The sequence below is a fragment of the Capra hircus genome, unplaced genomic scaffold, assembly GCF_001704415.2.
Source record: "Capra hircus breed San Clemente unplaced genomic scaffold, ASM170441v1, whole genome shotgun sequence".
Classification (NCBI taxonomy): Eukaryota; Metazoa; Chordata; class Mammalia; order Artiodactyla; family Bovidae; genus Capra; species Capra hircus.
The window spans coordinates 37,696-53,602 of record NW_017190167.1 but is presented as its reverse complement, the minus strand read 5'-3'; the positions used below and the strand labels follow the sequence as shown (position 1 = coordinate 53,602).

Below are 15,907 nucleotides of genomic sequence, written 5' to 3'. Positions count from 1 at the left end.
CTGTGTAGGGCCACCTCCCCGCTTCTGTGCTCCACTTGCCTTTCCGCCTTGGCCACTTTCTCAGCCCCTCTATGTCGCCTCTTTTAAGCAACGCGTGATGGCCTATGTTATCCTGCAAATCACCCCAGGTGCTCTGGGAACAAGGTGGCCGGCTAGTTCCCCCCTTTCCACCCCCCTGCCCCGCCTCCCTTAATCCCTTAGCCTCAACAACTTCTATTCAAACCTGTGGCCAGAACAAAATACCACAGTGCCGCAGCCTCTGTGGCCATAGCCCTTACTTTCCATCACAGACACATGCTAGGAAGATTGCCTGTCCATCAGACTTTCAGAATGTAAATCATATTCAAAAGGCAGGAGAGAAGTTATGGTTTAAGAGGAGCCGTCTCCCCTGTAAAGCCGAGATGTCCCCTCTAATCCTTTCTATACAGCCAGCAGTCATTCCTCTGTTCAGTAACTTGATTCACCTCTATTGGATTGACCTGATGAGGCCTTAGATGCAAATGACGGACAGATTGTGGTTGGGTCTCATAAGGAGTTTTTGTTCTTAAAAGATTGTTGAGTAGCTGTAAAAGAGAAGAATTCCATGGGATAGGTTATACCAAATTGCTCCCTGTCTGGCTCATACTGGGGGGCAACCGGGCTGAGGGGCCTAGGTCAAAGCACAGACATGCAGGTGGCAGGATATAGTTGGGAGCAACTTCACAGATCATGTTCTGGCCAGCCACCTTCCTTGGCTGGGGCTCTGGGAAAGCCTTTCTCAGTCCTACTCCTCCCCGACCCCTGCCCTCATTAAAATGGAGAGCTTTACCTTTCCCCTCAAGACGTTTACTGGGACAGGCCCTGGCATCCTGAGAGCCCCTACAACAGTTCAGAGGAGTGCTGGGTTTCACTTCTTAGGCCAGACAGCAGCTCAGGGGCATGCCTGGAAGAAGATGACAGCCCCATATAGAAGGTGCCACGGGCCCTGAGCGAGTGCTCTGTGTGTCCTCTCTGGGCCCAGGGGCTGTTGGGAGGCGCTGTCCCCACTGCTCGCACAGCAAGGGGAGCCGGCCTAGTATTGGGGAAAACAGATTCTGTGCCTCTGGGTTGGCGGAGATCTGGAGGGTGGGTGGAGGGGGAGGAACCCAATCCTGTTGGTTCATTTGCAAAAAAAACAAGGAAGAACTGGCTTCAGGCAGAGTTCAGTAACTGAGGGCAAGGCCTCTGGAGTCTCTAATCCCACTGGTCCCTAGCCCCTATCTTGGGGCCTAGGCTCAGCCTGGAAAAGTCCCTTGGAGAAAAGCCGAGAACAGGCGCCTGCTCTGGGGCACCTATCAGAAGCAGTGCAGTATCCAGAATTTTTTGGCAATCATCCAGTGGAACCAGAGTTAACCCCTCAACCCCCGGCGTCTGCTGCCCCAGCACCCATCTTTTGTGGCGGGCCACCTTGCTGTGCCCACAGCCCTGCGGAGATTCCAAGTTACACTCTGAAGGTGCCACCCCTCAAAGCTGCAGGAAACACCAGCGGGCCTAGGGAGGCCTTGGCCCAAGGAGCTGCTGCTAGGGACCAGGGAGTGAAACAGAGGTGCAGATGGACGCCAGCCTGTGGAGGCCTTGCCAGAGAGAGCACCAAGTGATTTCTGTGGCCCTTGAGTGTGTGGGGTGTGGGGGGGAGACAGGGTCACAAGCAGCCACAGAGCTGGGCATTCCCTCCTCAGATGGAAAGGAGGCTCAGGAGAGAGGAGGGAGCCCCAGTCACGTTACATGGGGTGTTGGTATTATATATGCCGAATGGCGCCCCCTGGAGTTGTGCAGGGAGAGGGCAGTAAGGACCGACACAGGCGAGCACAGGGCAGGGGTGCTTGAATGCGGGGGAGAGAAAAGGAAAGTCTTGTTCTGGAACACCAAGTGGGGACACTGGGCCTGACTCCAGGTCCTCAGAACTGGACATGCTGGAGAGTGGTGGGGAGATGCTATGAGGGGGGTTTAGCTCCCAATGTCACCCACTGCACATCCTGCCAAGGGGCGGTTCTGGGCTGAGGCTTGTAACAGGATGTAGAGGATTCTGCCCTTTCAAGGTCGCCCCATCCCACAGGGAGGCGAGGACAAGCCTGAGCCACAGGCTGGACACTAGATGGAGGCGCGTGAGGCCTGCAGGCACTCCTCAGTTCACCCACCCTGCCCCCAGGACAGGGGGTGAGGGTTGTTGTTGTTGTTGTTGTTGTTGTTGAATTCAGAAAAATACAACATTTAATGTCTATAAAGGTGCAGTATGAGTCATTTCACGGAATGTCTAGGCCCCTTCGCTGGCAGCAAACAAACTTTCCAGCCCTCTTTTGAGGAAGCCATCCAACTGGGCTGCTGCTGCTGGTTTCTGTGTGAGAGTGTGTGAGTGTGTGTGTGGGTCTGTATGTGGGATGGGTCTCTGGAGGGCCTTGCCTGCCTATGTGTGAGTCCGTGTGTCCCTCAGAGTGAGGGTGGAACTGGGGCTGATGTGCGTGTGTGCGCACACACACATGTACATACACATGTGCTCAACTCTTGGGTGTGTCAAGTCCCCTCGCGCACGCGTGTGTGTTTGTGGAGGGAGTGTGCATGTGTGTGTCTGCAAGGCAGTGTGGTGTGTGAGCCTGTGCATCTGAGGGTGTCCACGTGTACATTTTTTCCTCATCGCTGCCAAATTATCTTCCCATCTCTCCCCTCACGAAGCGAAGGGCTGGCTGAGGGAAGCTAGCAGTTGAAGGGAAGGGGGGGAGGCGCGGAGGGGAGAGGGGTTGGAGGGAAACCAAAGCAATTCCTCTCGTCGGAGGAAAGTGTCAGCCAAGGATGAAACTGAAACCGAGGCGGCAGCTCGAAGCGGCAGCACGCTGGGATGGTCCCGGGTCCCACGCTCCCCCTTCTCCAGCCAGCCGTGGAGATTAGTCAGCCTGGAATTCCCATTCCTGCAGCCCCGGCTTGGGGTTGAGGCCGTGGTTAGCACGTGACCCCATTAGCACCCATTATCACATTAACACAAATTAGTATATCAGATCCTCTCCCAGTCACCTAGTGGGGCTCACGGCCAGGCTGGAGGGAGAGGCCCCACTAGCTCGGGGAGGAGAAGCCAGTATGCGGGCATCAAGGGAGGGGGTAGGCTGAGGACTGCAGCAGGTCAGACAGAGGGACAGGGGACATCAAGCTTGGACAATACGATCATTTTCCTAGGTCGTGCTCTGGGAGGAGACACCTTGGGGAGGGGGTTGGTAGAAAGGAGGGGGTTTCCAGGAATAGCTGGGCACCGCCCTGTAGGAAGGAGGCCCGGGCTCTGAGGTCTGGGCGGGAGACAGACGGTATTTCTCCTGGCACACATTGAAACCTGGGAATGTTTAGGATCCTTTGGGGTTTTTTCTTTTTTTTCTCCCTTTCCTTTTCTTTATGGAAAATCCTTAGATAACTTTCTCAGATGGTTTTGGACATCCTGAAAGCAGGGGAGCTGTACTGATAGACAGAGGACAAGACCCACCCAGACCCCTAGCTCAGGGCACAGTGTGTACATCTTTGTACTGATAAGGGAGACATACTCTACCCAGGCATTTAAATGTAAAGTTGTATCATGGGAAAAGTCAGCCACTGGAGCCTCTGGAAAGGGTAAGGCTTGCGCCCCCCAACAGCTTTTTTTTTTTTTTTTTTAGCTTGAAGGTGTCTGGCCACAGGTTATTTTTGTGCCCTGATCTCTCAATATGTTAACTAACCAGCCACCACATAACCATGAACCGACACGGGAAGGTCAGCGGCATCATGACTTCTAGAGCTCAGGGCCTGCACAGAGGTAGGGCACAAAGCTCGATCAACCGAGGTCGAGGCTGCAAGTCTGAGCTCCAGATGGGCCTCTTGGCCGGTTTTCTTACATAGCTGCTGAATTCCGGATTGACAAGCACGGACTCCCTAACCGTCGCCCTCCATCCAGCCCAAGGCCGAGCCCGTGTCCCTCCTCCAGCACGAGCCCTGTCTCAGACTGCTCCCCAGCCCCGGCCACAGCCTGTCCTTCTGCAGAAGACGCATCCTTGGTCTCATGGGAGCCAGGCTGGAGGATGGCTGCTCAGGGAAACCCACTCCTAACGCCCGAGACGCTACTCAGAGTTTCCATTCTACTGCCCGCGGGTCAAGAGCGCCGTCCCTGGAGAGCAAACGCTGCCCCCTAAACCGCGGTCTCTTGGCTGGAGGCGAGTCTCCCCAAGCTCGGCAGGGCCCAGGAGGTGGCCCGAGGGACCCTGAAGAAGCGCGCACCAGACAGCCCCACGCCTGGACGCTAGCGCTGCTGGTCGGCTCTCTGGACTCTGCCGCCGCTCGGGTGGGAGCGCCGGGCCCGAGGGACAGTGGGGTCGTGGCGGCCCCTTCAGCCTTCCCCCAGCCCCGCACCCCTGGGCTCCCCGCGGCGGCCCGAGCTCTCCACCCCGACCCCAGCAGTGCGCCCAGGGAGCCTCTGCAGCGCCACCTGCAGGCGGAGCGCGCGCCACGTCTTGGGCCGAGGCGGGAACAGGGGGCCGAGCGGGCGGAGGGGGAGAGGGGAGAGGTCGGTTCCGCGGCCCCGAGCGCTCCTCGCTCGCCCGCTGCCTCCTGGCGCCGCCCGGCCTCGAGCGGCCTGGCCAGCGCCTAGCCCCGTCCCGCGCCCCGCCCGGCGCTCGGACCTTCCACTCCTGCGGCCTCCTGCCCCAGGCACCTCTTCTCGCGAAGCAGTGAAGTCACACCGAGCTCGATCCGCTGACTCATGAAAATCCTCCCCCGTCCCCGGCACACCCCTTGAAATTTCCCCGCCATCCCTTCTTTCCCGCAACTCCCTCCCTTCCTTGCGCCCCGTCGGGCGAGCGGGGGCGGCTCCGGACTCCCAGGGAGGGGCCTGTTGGGGTATCTGCGAGAGGAAGGGCGGGCGGGAGTCCGCGTGAAGACCTCCGCGCTTGGCTCCTCCTGGCCCGCCCCGCTCTTCTGGGGTGCACTGGGGCTGCCCCGGAGGGAAGTGCGCTTTTGCAACTATGGGCAAAACTCCCATCCGGGTATCCTTTGGCAATTATTCACCTCACGCAGGAGGCCTCGGGGCTTCAGGACAGGCTGGGGAGTTCGCTTGGAGGCTGAAATCTCTTTGGAACCTCCTGTTCCCGTGAACAACCAGCACAAGGGCTGGCGCCACCAAGGGGACAAACGCGGAGTGCTCTGAGCCTTGAGCTACCCTCGACCCGGGCATTAGTGAAGTCGCTCAGTCGTGTCCCACTCTTCATGACCCCATGGACTGTATAGCCTGCCAGGTTCCTTCGTCCATTAAGCTGATCAAATGCCTGAGAGGTCGCTGTGGCCTTCCTCCTATGACTTCGTGCAGGCGCAGGCCAGGCTGAGTTGGGGGTGACTTTGAGGCCAAGGATTCCTGTTTTCACCACCAGTCTTTGCCCCTGCACTGTGCCACTAGTTTGAGGACTCCCACCAGAGTGGGAGACCAGAAATTAGTTTCAACAAAGGTGGCAGAGGACCTCAGGCCTGGGCCAGGGAAGGCTTCAAGTTGGCAGGGCTCTGCAGCCTGCTCTGAAACACCTAAAGCTCCCCTTTCCCTCTGGAGAGACAGAGATCCTTAAGCATTATTTGCATGTGTACCTAGGTACTTGCTAAGTTGCCTCAGTTGTGCCCGACTCTTTGCGACCCTAGTGGACTATAGGCCGCCAGGCTCCTCTATCCATGGGATTCTCCGGGCAAGAATACTGGAGTGGGTAGCTGTGCCCTCCTCCAGGGGATCTTCCCAACCCAGGAATTGAACCTGCATCTCTTAAGTCTACAGCATTGGCAGGCGGGTTCTTTACTACTAGCACCAACTGGGAAGCCCTAAGCATCCTTTCCCACCCAGAAAATCACAGTGCTGATTTTCTTTCTTACCCTGTATGCAGTTTCCTTTTGTCTCTACAGTAAGGGTTGGGTGGTGAAGCTTGCAAGCTTCCTGGCCCACTTGTCACTGCATTTGGGGGCAGGGCTCTGCCAAGGCCATGGCTGATGTGGAAATGGCAATGTATTAACGAGCAAAGGGGGCCTGCAAACTAGTCTTGAGACTTGAAGTTTATGTGGCATGAAGGGGGTTTTCTGCGCTCATTATCTCAGCCTCAAGTTGAAAGATGCTTGGTTAAGGTGGCTCTTTACCAGCCAGCTCTGCAGGGTGTGTTTGTTGGGGATGGGGAGCCACTGAATGGTTGGGTAGGAACATAGTGCTAGGATCATGGCTGAGAACAGTCTCACCATAAAGCCTTCCTGGGGCAATTTTGGGCTTGAAGCCAGCCTTTTTTAGGGGCTAAAGGATGCCACCTTTCATGAAGCAGTTTTAAGGCTGTCAGACTCTCCATGGAGAGCATATCAGGCAAGGAGCAATTTCTAGGGGCCTAGGTCTAGGTGTAACTTGCTATGTCGATTACATGTAACTTGCTAAGTCATAAGCCTCAACCTAGAACAACCACAAAAACAATCTGTTGAGTCAAAGGGATAGCAGAAGCAATGTGGGGAAACATTTGCCAAGGGTTTGGGGTCCCATTAGCATCTGCTGTAGACCCTAGAGATGAAAGGCAAGTGAGTCTGTGGAGAGCTGAAGGAAGTCCTGGGTGAGCATCTGAGAGACTTTTCCATACACAGGAGGTTAGAGCTGAGGGTGGAGGGATGATCTGTTTCCCTTCATTTTACAGATGAGGCTGCCGAGAGTTTAAGTAAACAGACTCATGTTCTATTCCTAGAGATGAGAGAAGATACAAGAAGAGAATGGAGGAAGAACCATGATTCAGTCAGTAGAGGAAAAGCTTGGAGTAGATGGAAGCAGAACAGTAATCCGAGGAGTGATGAAGATCTGATGTGAACTCACACGTTGCACTCCCAGCACCTCTGTTGCACTGATGGTTCCCGATGACCAGTCTGTCTGCCACTAGGTTATAAAGCCACTGAGGGCAGGGACTGTATATTAGTCATCATCTTATCTCTGGGGCCTGTTGTCCCACAGCATGCAGTAAGTTATGCCATATGTTTGCTAGCTGACCAGTAAATCCATTTACAAATGTATGTATGCATGTATTCATAAATTCAACACCCACATTGGGTGCTCCTTCAGAAGCATTTCTGTGTTGCACTGCAAATGCCACGAGAGCACAGGCGGGAACCTGCCCGGGAGCCAGGCAGCTCTGTCCACACACCAGATGTGACTCCTGGGCTTCTCCAACTGACACAGACCTTGGAGACTCCACTGGGACCAGGAAACATCTTCAAGAAAGTATGAGACTAGGCAAAACTCACAGAGGGCCTCCTGAAGGTTTTTTGGCTACCACGAAATTGTCAACACCTACCAGCCAAAGGCTGCAGTGAGGGAGGGTGTGCGCCCTGGGGACCCGTGGGGTGTCTCAGGAAGAGGGTGCTTGGAAGGACTTGTCGAATTCAGGCCAGGCTGGGTGATTTGGGGGAGGGGTTAAGGAAGCCAGGCTTTACTCTGAATTGGATGCTGTCAGGAAGTATCTTACTGAATAAATCATATCCAATAGGAGGGCAGACTGGAGTGCGGCTCAATCTGTAATTGGTAAGGAAGCAGTCGTCACTTGGATTAGCCAGGATGGAGGTTGGTGTTTGCTCATTTCTGTGGTTTGGGCAGTGTTTGGCTTTTTTTTTTTTTTTTTTGCCCCTGTTCACACATGATTCTGGAATAGTCTTGTTTTCAGCTCCATCCACCATAGTCAGGATGGCCTCGTATGCTGCTAATGTCTCGTGAGCCTGTTTACATTCAACAGCACACCCAGGCCCAGTGGGGAGTTTTTAGCAACACCAAGGCCTTGCTGACAGTCCCAGGCCAGCTTCCAGGTATCAGGGGCTGTGTTTCTCTTTCTCAAAATGCTCATTTTGAGATGATCCCTGTTTTCCAACCAGGAATTGGCAGTCCAGTATTTAAATATTCAGACCCTCCCTGTACTCTGACCTAGTCACACCCATCTGTAGAACCAGCCAGGCAGGGGAACGTCATCACTGGCCTGGGCTGTGTGTCTCTGTGTGTGGTTTTGTTTACATGTGTCGGTGCCCGCCAGAAATTCCCTGATAAGATGGGAAAGAGGCCAGAGGCGGTCTTACTTCACCTCTGGGGCTGGCAGGACTTTTCCTCTGCCCAGAGCACAGGGCACTGGGATGGAGCCCCAGCAATCTCTTGGGTAGCAACAGTGCCAGGCTTCAGGTGGAGTCAGGGAAGGGCAGAGGGGATTTTGTGGCAGCCAAACTTGTGAGGAGTGAGGAGCGGGAACGGGAAGGGGCAGTAGTGGAAGGGAGGGGAGAGTTCCTTTGTATAAACGGGTCTCTAGAGGAGCTGTTGGTTTTCCTTCAAGGAAGCAGCCTGTGCTAGATCACTGTGGGTTCCCCACCCCCATCCCTTTCTGCCTTAAGCCTCTTGTCTCCAAAACAGGCCCTGTTGATTAGAACAAGAAGAAAGTCCCACATGTTGACCTCATCCTCCACTAAGAGGCTTACTCTGACCCCTTTCCAATCAAACACACTCCCTCCCCTCAGGTCCATCTTTCTAGCTCAAGTATGAGGACATCTCTCACCATGTGTGTTGTACAGGTGGCCGGGGAAGTGTCAGCACCATCCTGAAGTGGGGCCGAGGTACCACCAGGTATCATTTGTAAAATGGCAAAGAGAAGCGAGGCTGAGGTCAAGTGGGTGAGCCCCAAAAGCTTGATATTTTGGCAGAGCCCCAACTTCACAGGGTGTGACCAGCCCTGTTCTGCGCTGTGCTGTGGCCCAGCTAATCACAGGCCAGCTATCAAGGGCCAAACCTCAGCTGGCACTGCTTGTCTGTACTCAGAAACTGGTCCTTGGATTTGTTCCTTGTGATCCTTGGAGACCCAGACAGATGAAACACATCCTGGGCTAAGTAGCAGTGGGTGAAGTAACAGAGGTCTGATAACCTGGATTACAGAGAACTGAGGCCCCAAGGCAGAGGCTCACTTTTACAATAAGCCTCGTTATCTAGCATCATCCAGCAACCAAGGACTTGGTCAGCACTTTGCCAGGGTTTTCGGGGGAGGGGGGGGATAGGGAACGTTGTCTCCATCCTGAGGAAAAAATCTGCTCTAGGAGAGCTTACAGCCAATTTAGGGAGTGAACACTAATAATGAGGAGACTACTTAAAGGACAATCAAGTTCAAAGGCAGTAAGTGCAACTGAAATTCAGAGATGAAATCATGTGTGGGCACTAGTCCAGCTGGTACTACGTCACCATGGTGGGATTTCATCCGGGCCTTGAAAGATGAGCAGGATTTAGATATGTAGAAAGGAACAGGGGCGGTGTTTCAGATGTGAAGAGCACAAACAAAAGTTTAAAAGTGGAGATAAACCAGATGTTTATGTGTGTGCGTGCATGCATGTGCAAAGATGGTCCGCAGGGCAGAGGGGGCTGAGGTCAGGACTTGATATGACTAATGACAGGAAGTCAGTGTATGTTGGTCCATAGGCTGTAGGGTGGGGGGACGTGGACCAAGTGATGCTTTAGGAAGTGATCCAGCAGCAGCGATTGACAAAGGACGGGTGCTCTGGCTGATCTCCATTCTTGACGTGTCTACAGGACTTTTTGTATCTTCCTGTGGACACAACTGACTATATTATGCTTCTGGGTTCATGTGTCTGCTTTCCTCACTGCCACCAGCAGCTCCTTAAGAGAAGTAGCCATGTTTTCTCCATCTTCCTATTCTGCCATCTACATGGCTCCTAGTAGGTACTCAATGAACACTGAATAGAAGAACAGATCCTTTCATTTTAGTTAACTGGATTATTATGACATTCCATGCAAGGATGGCAACTGTCAAAGAATTAGACTAAACTGCATCTAACAATGAAACAAGGCAAATCACAATTTGATCTTTTAAAAAATGATTTGTGAAATGCTTCAGGATCTTACAGTGTTTTGGTACCATCTCTGTAAGCAGCAATTACTATATAATAAGTCCCGTTTCACAGAATACGAGATGAGTTTTCTACCTATGGATTTAGGTATATCATACCTCAGATCATATTTCACTAAACGTGTATATATATGGCAAGAAGCTGTTCTAGTGCAGCTAACTCTTAAAGTGCACACGTGTCCCGTTCTAGTGTCCAGAAGGGATTTCATTATAGCTGCTACTCCCTTTAAACAAACCCAATATTGATAACAAAATCCAGCCTGGTAATTATTTTCTCTTTAGAGAAAGATTCCCAATAGGACTCTTGAAAGTAGTAAAACTTTCCTCTTAATAGAAATTAAGATTTGATTTTTAAAAGTTAAGTAATTTGAAATGTAAACGATGAGTTGATTTCTGAAACTTTGACTGCTCTTCCCAGGAAATCATCTATAAGGTGAGGCATGCCTATAAGCCTATTTGAGTTAAACGGGGATAGGGGAGGGCAATTTCTAGTTTGGGGGACAGTGAGTGGAGGAGCTGAAGAGACCAAGATCCCTCCATGAGTCAGACTCCAAGCTTAGCCCTGAAGCACCAGTCTCCGAACCTCTGTTTCTGTTTGCAGTAAATGTCTTTTCTGTCCTCCCCTCCCACGACCAATTCAGTTCTGGGCTGGGGGGTACACAGGGGAGGTGTCCCAGGTAGAGCAGGGTTGAGTCCACATGTTTATGTGTGTGCTCATTCAATGTTTCACTGAGCACCTACTATGAGCCCTGTGCCCAGCTCTGGAGAGAGAACCGTGAGAAGACAGGAAAGCCTGAGTTCTGGCTTCCAGGGAGCTGCAGAGCAGCAGGGAGACATGTAAGCAAGGAACAGGCTTGGGAGGATCAGGAAAGTCTTCAGAGATGGTGATTTTCCCCAGAGGAGGGGAGAGGGGTCAAGTTCTGCGGGAAGAGGCCATAGCAGGTCTGTACAGAGTCTGGAGGGCAAGGGAGTTCAGGAAACTGAAAGAAGCTGAGAGTGTGAAGCAGGGAGAAGGAGGCCGAGAAAGATGGTCTATTCAGGAATGGCTCCAACTGGCCTGCTCTCTCATTCGCACAGCTTTCCTCCTTTCACCCACTCACTCCCTTTCAAAGAGAAGAGAATTTAATTTAGAAGAATCAGGTTTTATTTAATGATGTGAACATTAAGAATTTGCCTACATGGTTGAAATATTCACAAAGGACTTGATCATTCATACCCATACATTCAGAGGAAGTCTGCTGAATAAAAAAAAATGCTCCTTTACTCATCTAAGCTGTCCTCAGGGACAGCCAAGGGCCTGCCTGCTACCCAGGGTGAGGGCTTCAGTCTTCATGAATGTTGAAGAGCTTGGCTACTTCATTGAGATCTTCATGTTGCTCACCGTCCTTAATAATCTGAGGGACAGAGGAACAAGGAGTCTAACTCACCCTGTGTGTGTGCAGGCCAGGCCAGCCCCCACTCCATACCAGGAGGGAGTTGTGGGAAGGGCTTTCTGCAAAGCCCAAGTGAGGACATGCTAATGCCCAGGCCACCCAACCGTGTCCTGAGTGAAACATTCCTTTTTAAAAAAAAAAAAGAAAGAAAGAAACATTCCTGAGCCAAGGTGACATCTTGTTCTGCTCAGGCTCAATCTGACCTGGGAGGACAGTGCATGGCAGGACAGCTGATGAAGTCACAGGAGGGACTTCCGCCCACACCCTTATCTTCCTCTCAGAGCTGTGCCGGCACCTACCTTCCGTGCTATTGGCATCCGGTTGAAGATGTTCCACAGCACGATCCCCACCACCACTTTGTCCCTGAGGTAGAAGATGACACCTTTGCCGTAGTCCTCCCCTTGGGTGGGGACCTGGGGGACTGCAGGGTTGCTGGGAGGAACAGGGATGTCCGAGGCCTCAGATTCTGTCTCGCTCTCTGATCGGATACCAGTGCCTGTGGCCAACCCCCCAAACAAACAAGCAAAGTCAAAGTAAAACAAAGTCACTTGTTATGCGCTTGGAAATTCTAGAAGGCAAGTATCTTTCAACACCTGCTTCAGGCTGCTTCTAGACGATTTGTTTTTCTATGCCGCCTCAGTAAACACTGGTCTTCTCCAGCTCCTCTCCACTGACAGAGCCAACAAAAGCTCTTCCTTGCCAACTGCTGGGCACTGGGTCAGTCTGACCCCAAACTTTCTATCTCATTTTAAATTGACTCTACGGATATTTCCTGGTATCTTTTTCAAATTACAGAAGACTTGTTCTTGTCCTCTGAGAAACATCCTAGAGCTACGGTCAGTACAATAGCCACTGGGAACATATAGTTATCCTAATTAAAATTAATTCACAATTGAAGTTTAATTTTCATTAAAATTGAACAAAAAATGTAAAATCCAGTTCCTCATTTGCCAAACCGGTTCATTTGTGAAACCCAACACTCCCTGGTGGTCTAGTGGTTAGGATTCCCTGCTCTCACCACTGAGGCTCGGGTTTGATTCCCGGTCAGGGAAGCCTTTCTTCTTGAGCTTCCCAGGTGGCGCTAGTGGTAAAGAAACCGCCTGCCAGTGCCAGGGTCATAAGAGATGCGGACTTGATCCCTGGGTTGCGAAGATCCCCTGGAGGAGGGAAATGGCAATCCACTCCAGTATTCTGGCCTGGGAAATTCCTAGGATGTGACTGAAGCAACGTAGCACGTTTGCACTAACCACATTTCAAGTGCTGAAGAGTCATACTGAGTGGCTAATGTTTCGGACAGAGACAGAACACTGCCACTATGGCAGAAAATTCTCTTAGCACCACTAGAGACACTCTGGCCAAAGCAGAAGGCACTTCCAAAGGGAAAAACCGTAGTGCAAGTGTTTCCTCCTGGGTGGGGTGGTAGCAGCAGCCTGGGGAGAGGGTACTTTGTCTTCTGAGAACCAGGCTTCAGGTAATACTGCCCAGCGGACAGAGCAGTGACCTGCAGTTTATAAGCCCCTGGGTCCTCCTCCGGGGATCCACTTCCCAGGAGAGGTCCAAATTAAGGAGTAATAACTTAGATTATACATGAACAAGACCCTTATATCCATATAATATCTTGCTTTCTCCTTCTTAAAGAGCAATTTGTCCTTAAAATGCCTCTAATAGGAGGACACAGAGGTTAAATAACTTCAGCCAAGGTCACGAAGGGAGAGAGAAGAGGCCTGGGAGTTAATGAAAGAGATGTGTGTGGGAGAGACATTCATTTCAAGAGAGATGTTCTTTGCCTCCTGTCTAAAGGAAACGGGGTGTTTCGATCTGACAACTGGAACTAGAGGCAGCTTAAGGACTACCTAGGCTTCCCAGGCGGCCCTGTAAAGAATCTGTCTGCCCATACAGGAGATATGGGTTCAATCCCTGGGTCAGAAGATCCCCTGGAGGAGGGCATGGCAACCTACTCCGATATTCTTGCCTGGGAAATCCCAGGAACCTGGCGGGGTACAGTCCATGGGGTCGTGAAGAATCAGACATGACTGAGTATGGAAGAACTACTCAGCCCAGTTCTTCACTGTCCAAGGCACAATGTACGGAGCAGGTCCCACACTAAGGTTCTTGGGCCTCGTTCTTGGGATCAGCAGGAAGCAAAAAAAAAGGGGGGGCACTGAAAAAGTACAAGTTTTCTTCATCACACCAGTCTTCCTGGTCCATCCAGAAAAACTAGACTTCCAGAGTCATTGAGTTACCTACCGTCCAGAGTCTAGGATAACACCCACTGTATCCATCTATGCTCTGACCAGGACACCTGATTTTACCAGCTCTCAGACCACTAAAGAGTAAGGACTTTGGGTCTGCTGTATTTTAAAGCACACCATGAAGAGCGGCTTTCACAGGTTCCCCCTGGCCAATACAGAAAGCCCTTGTTCGGGAGGATTTGGACCACGGCTTCTCAATACTCTTCACGAGAAGAGGCTGGGCTTCCTTACCTGACTGCTCTGTGGCAGATTTGGGGTTGTCCTGTGCAGTTGCTTTTGCAAAAACACCGACTGTGGGCAAGCTACTGTCCACCAGACCAATTGCTTCATAGCCAACATCAGGGCCCAAATCACTCCTGAGGAAGGAGAGAAGGTATTCTGTCAGAGGACTGTCAAGAGTGGTGTGGCAGAATGTTTTCTCTAAGACAACAACCATGCTTTTGTGCCAACCAAAGAACCTGGTGGCAAGAGAAATCTCAAAGTGATCTCTTGCCTGCTGGGGCCTCTGGGGACAACTGTGAGAAAGCACGACTATCCCAAACAGTTTTTATTTTTCCTTAACAAGCCACTATGCATATCGCATATTCATACTGCAATCTATATGTCTTAAAAATTTATCGTGTGTTTATACCATACACCACATCTGGGGCAGAATGGCATCCCCACATTCACTATTCACTACTTCCCTTTACCTCTTTTCAAAGCTGCCTTTTTGAAACTTTAAAGAGTGCTCCATGTTTATGGAACTCAGAATGTGAGATATTTTGTGGTTTTATTAACTGATAAACTTCCTTACTTTACTTTGTATCATATTATTTCCTCTTAGCTTTCATTTTTTCAAAGCTGAAATGCTTTCTATACAGAGGCACCTTGGCTCACTTGGTCATTTTATTTTCTTTGTTCTTCTTGGAAACTTTTCCTATCATCCTCATGCTAGGAAGTTCATGGAATATTGGTGGCAGAGGCACGCCATGGTTTCGTAATCATCTCAGCGACTTGAGCTGTTTTGTTTCTGGGGCCCTATATTTTGTTATCTTCTTGGCCACAGAAGCTCACTGGACTGGTGTCTTCAGGGAACAGTCTACAATGACTTCTTGGATTCTGTTCACGGAAACTGATAATTGTAGAGCTATTCTTTTCCTAAGTGTATTATCTTATACATGTTGGCCCCGAGATCCATCTATTATTTGTTTTGCTGCCCACTCATGAAACTGTGTGTGATCATCCTGAAATGTACTCCCATCAGCTGAGAATTTTCTCAACAGAAATGGCTTAGAGGTTTCTGAAACCTTGAAGTTTATTTTTTTTTTAATGTATGCCATCTTTCAAATCAACAAGATGAGAGCGGGCCAAACAGGGCCAGCTCCAGTACTCAGAAATATCCATTGCTAACTTTTCATTATCCAGAAAGCTGCCTATATTTGTCTGACTCTGAATTGCTTATTTTAAGGGTTACATGAGTGGGCTGTCTTTGTCAGTAGGTTGGGCTCCTGAGAGTCAGCAGCAAAGAACAAAGAAAATATACTTGTCTGTATCTAAGAGCACACTTCTGCCCTACCTACTGTAGCTCCAACTCTGAGCTATTTTAGCAGAAGTTCTAGTGCCATCTCCATTCATTCACCTGTTCAAACTTAGGTCGAATGGAACCCTTTTACCAGAAGATGGCTCAGGGGTAGAATGCACGGACATGAGATGCAATTTTTTTACCCTCTGTATGAAGCTAACTGGCCCACCAGGAAACCAAACCATATGATTCTGGCTCCATTAATTCTGTGTTCTAACCGATTGAGTCCTCAAGGCACAAAACTATTACCAGAACATTGACTGATGCCAGTACGGCTTAGCAGCTCCAGTCATATTCTCTCCAGCCAATCTTCCGCTCACAACAGCGTGATCATGGTGCTCTACCCGCCTCCTACCCAACTTTATATCGTAGAAACATGCGGCATCTCCTGCCTTTGGAGACAAATATGTTACATGAACACATGATTTAAAAAAAAAGCAAGTTAAGGACAGAACATAAACTTTGGGGGTTCAAAAAAATGCTTGTGATGTTAACTAACATTTTCCATCCACAGGTCGGAAACATACCTACGGTATCAAAAACAGGTAAGCTTCCATTTTTAAAAAAAACATCAGATGCTTCCCCAAAGCTAACCTCAGTTCTGCATGCTCCAGCTTGCACTTATTTCTTCTCGTTCTGCCCTTTAGCAGAAATAGGGTATTTAATAACCAGGATTTGCAGAATATTTTTTCCTGTGTGGAAACCAGTTTTTAGATGTGACTGCCTCTTACCTAGAAATCTTTTCCAAGGTGA

At 50.6% G+C, this 15,907-nt stretch overlaps 1 protein-coding gene across 2 annotated transcripts in view; it reads right to left on the bottom strand.

Annotated features, from left to right (window-relative positions):
- Positions 1-11,026: 11,026 nt before the first annotated feature.
- The window catches only part of AIFM1 (apoptosis inducing factor, mitochondria associated 1), a 28,353-nt gene continuing 23,472 nt past the window's right edge, over positions 11,027-15,907 (bottom strand). For both annotated transcript variants that reach the window (XM_005700378.2, XM_005700379.2), the window contains exons 13-16: positions 15,404-15,546; positions 13,822-13,946; positions 11,638-11,834; positions 11,027-11,299 (exon numbers count right to left, since the gene is read on the bottom strand). In XM_005700378.2, the coding sequence (XP_005700435.1) occupies positions 11,228-11,299; positions 11,638-11,834; positions 13,822-13,946; positions 15,404-15,546 (537 nt within the window). In that variant the 3' untranslated portion in view covers positions 11,027-11,227. The remainder of the gene's footprint in view (positions 11,300-11,637; positions 11,835-13,821; positions 13,947-15,403; positions 15,547-15,907) is intronic.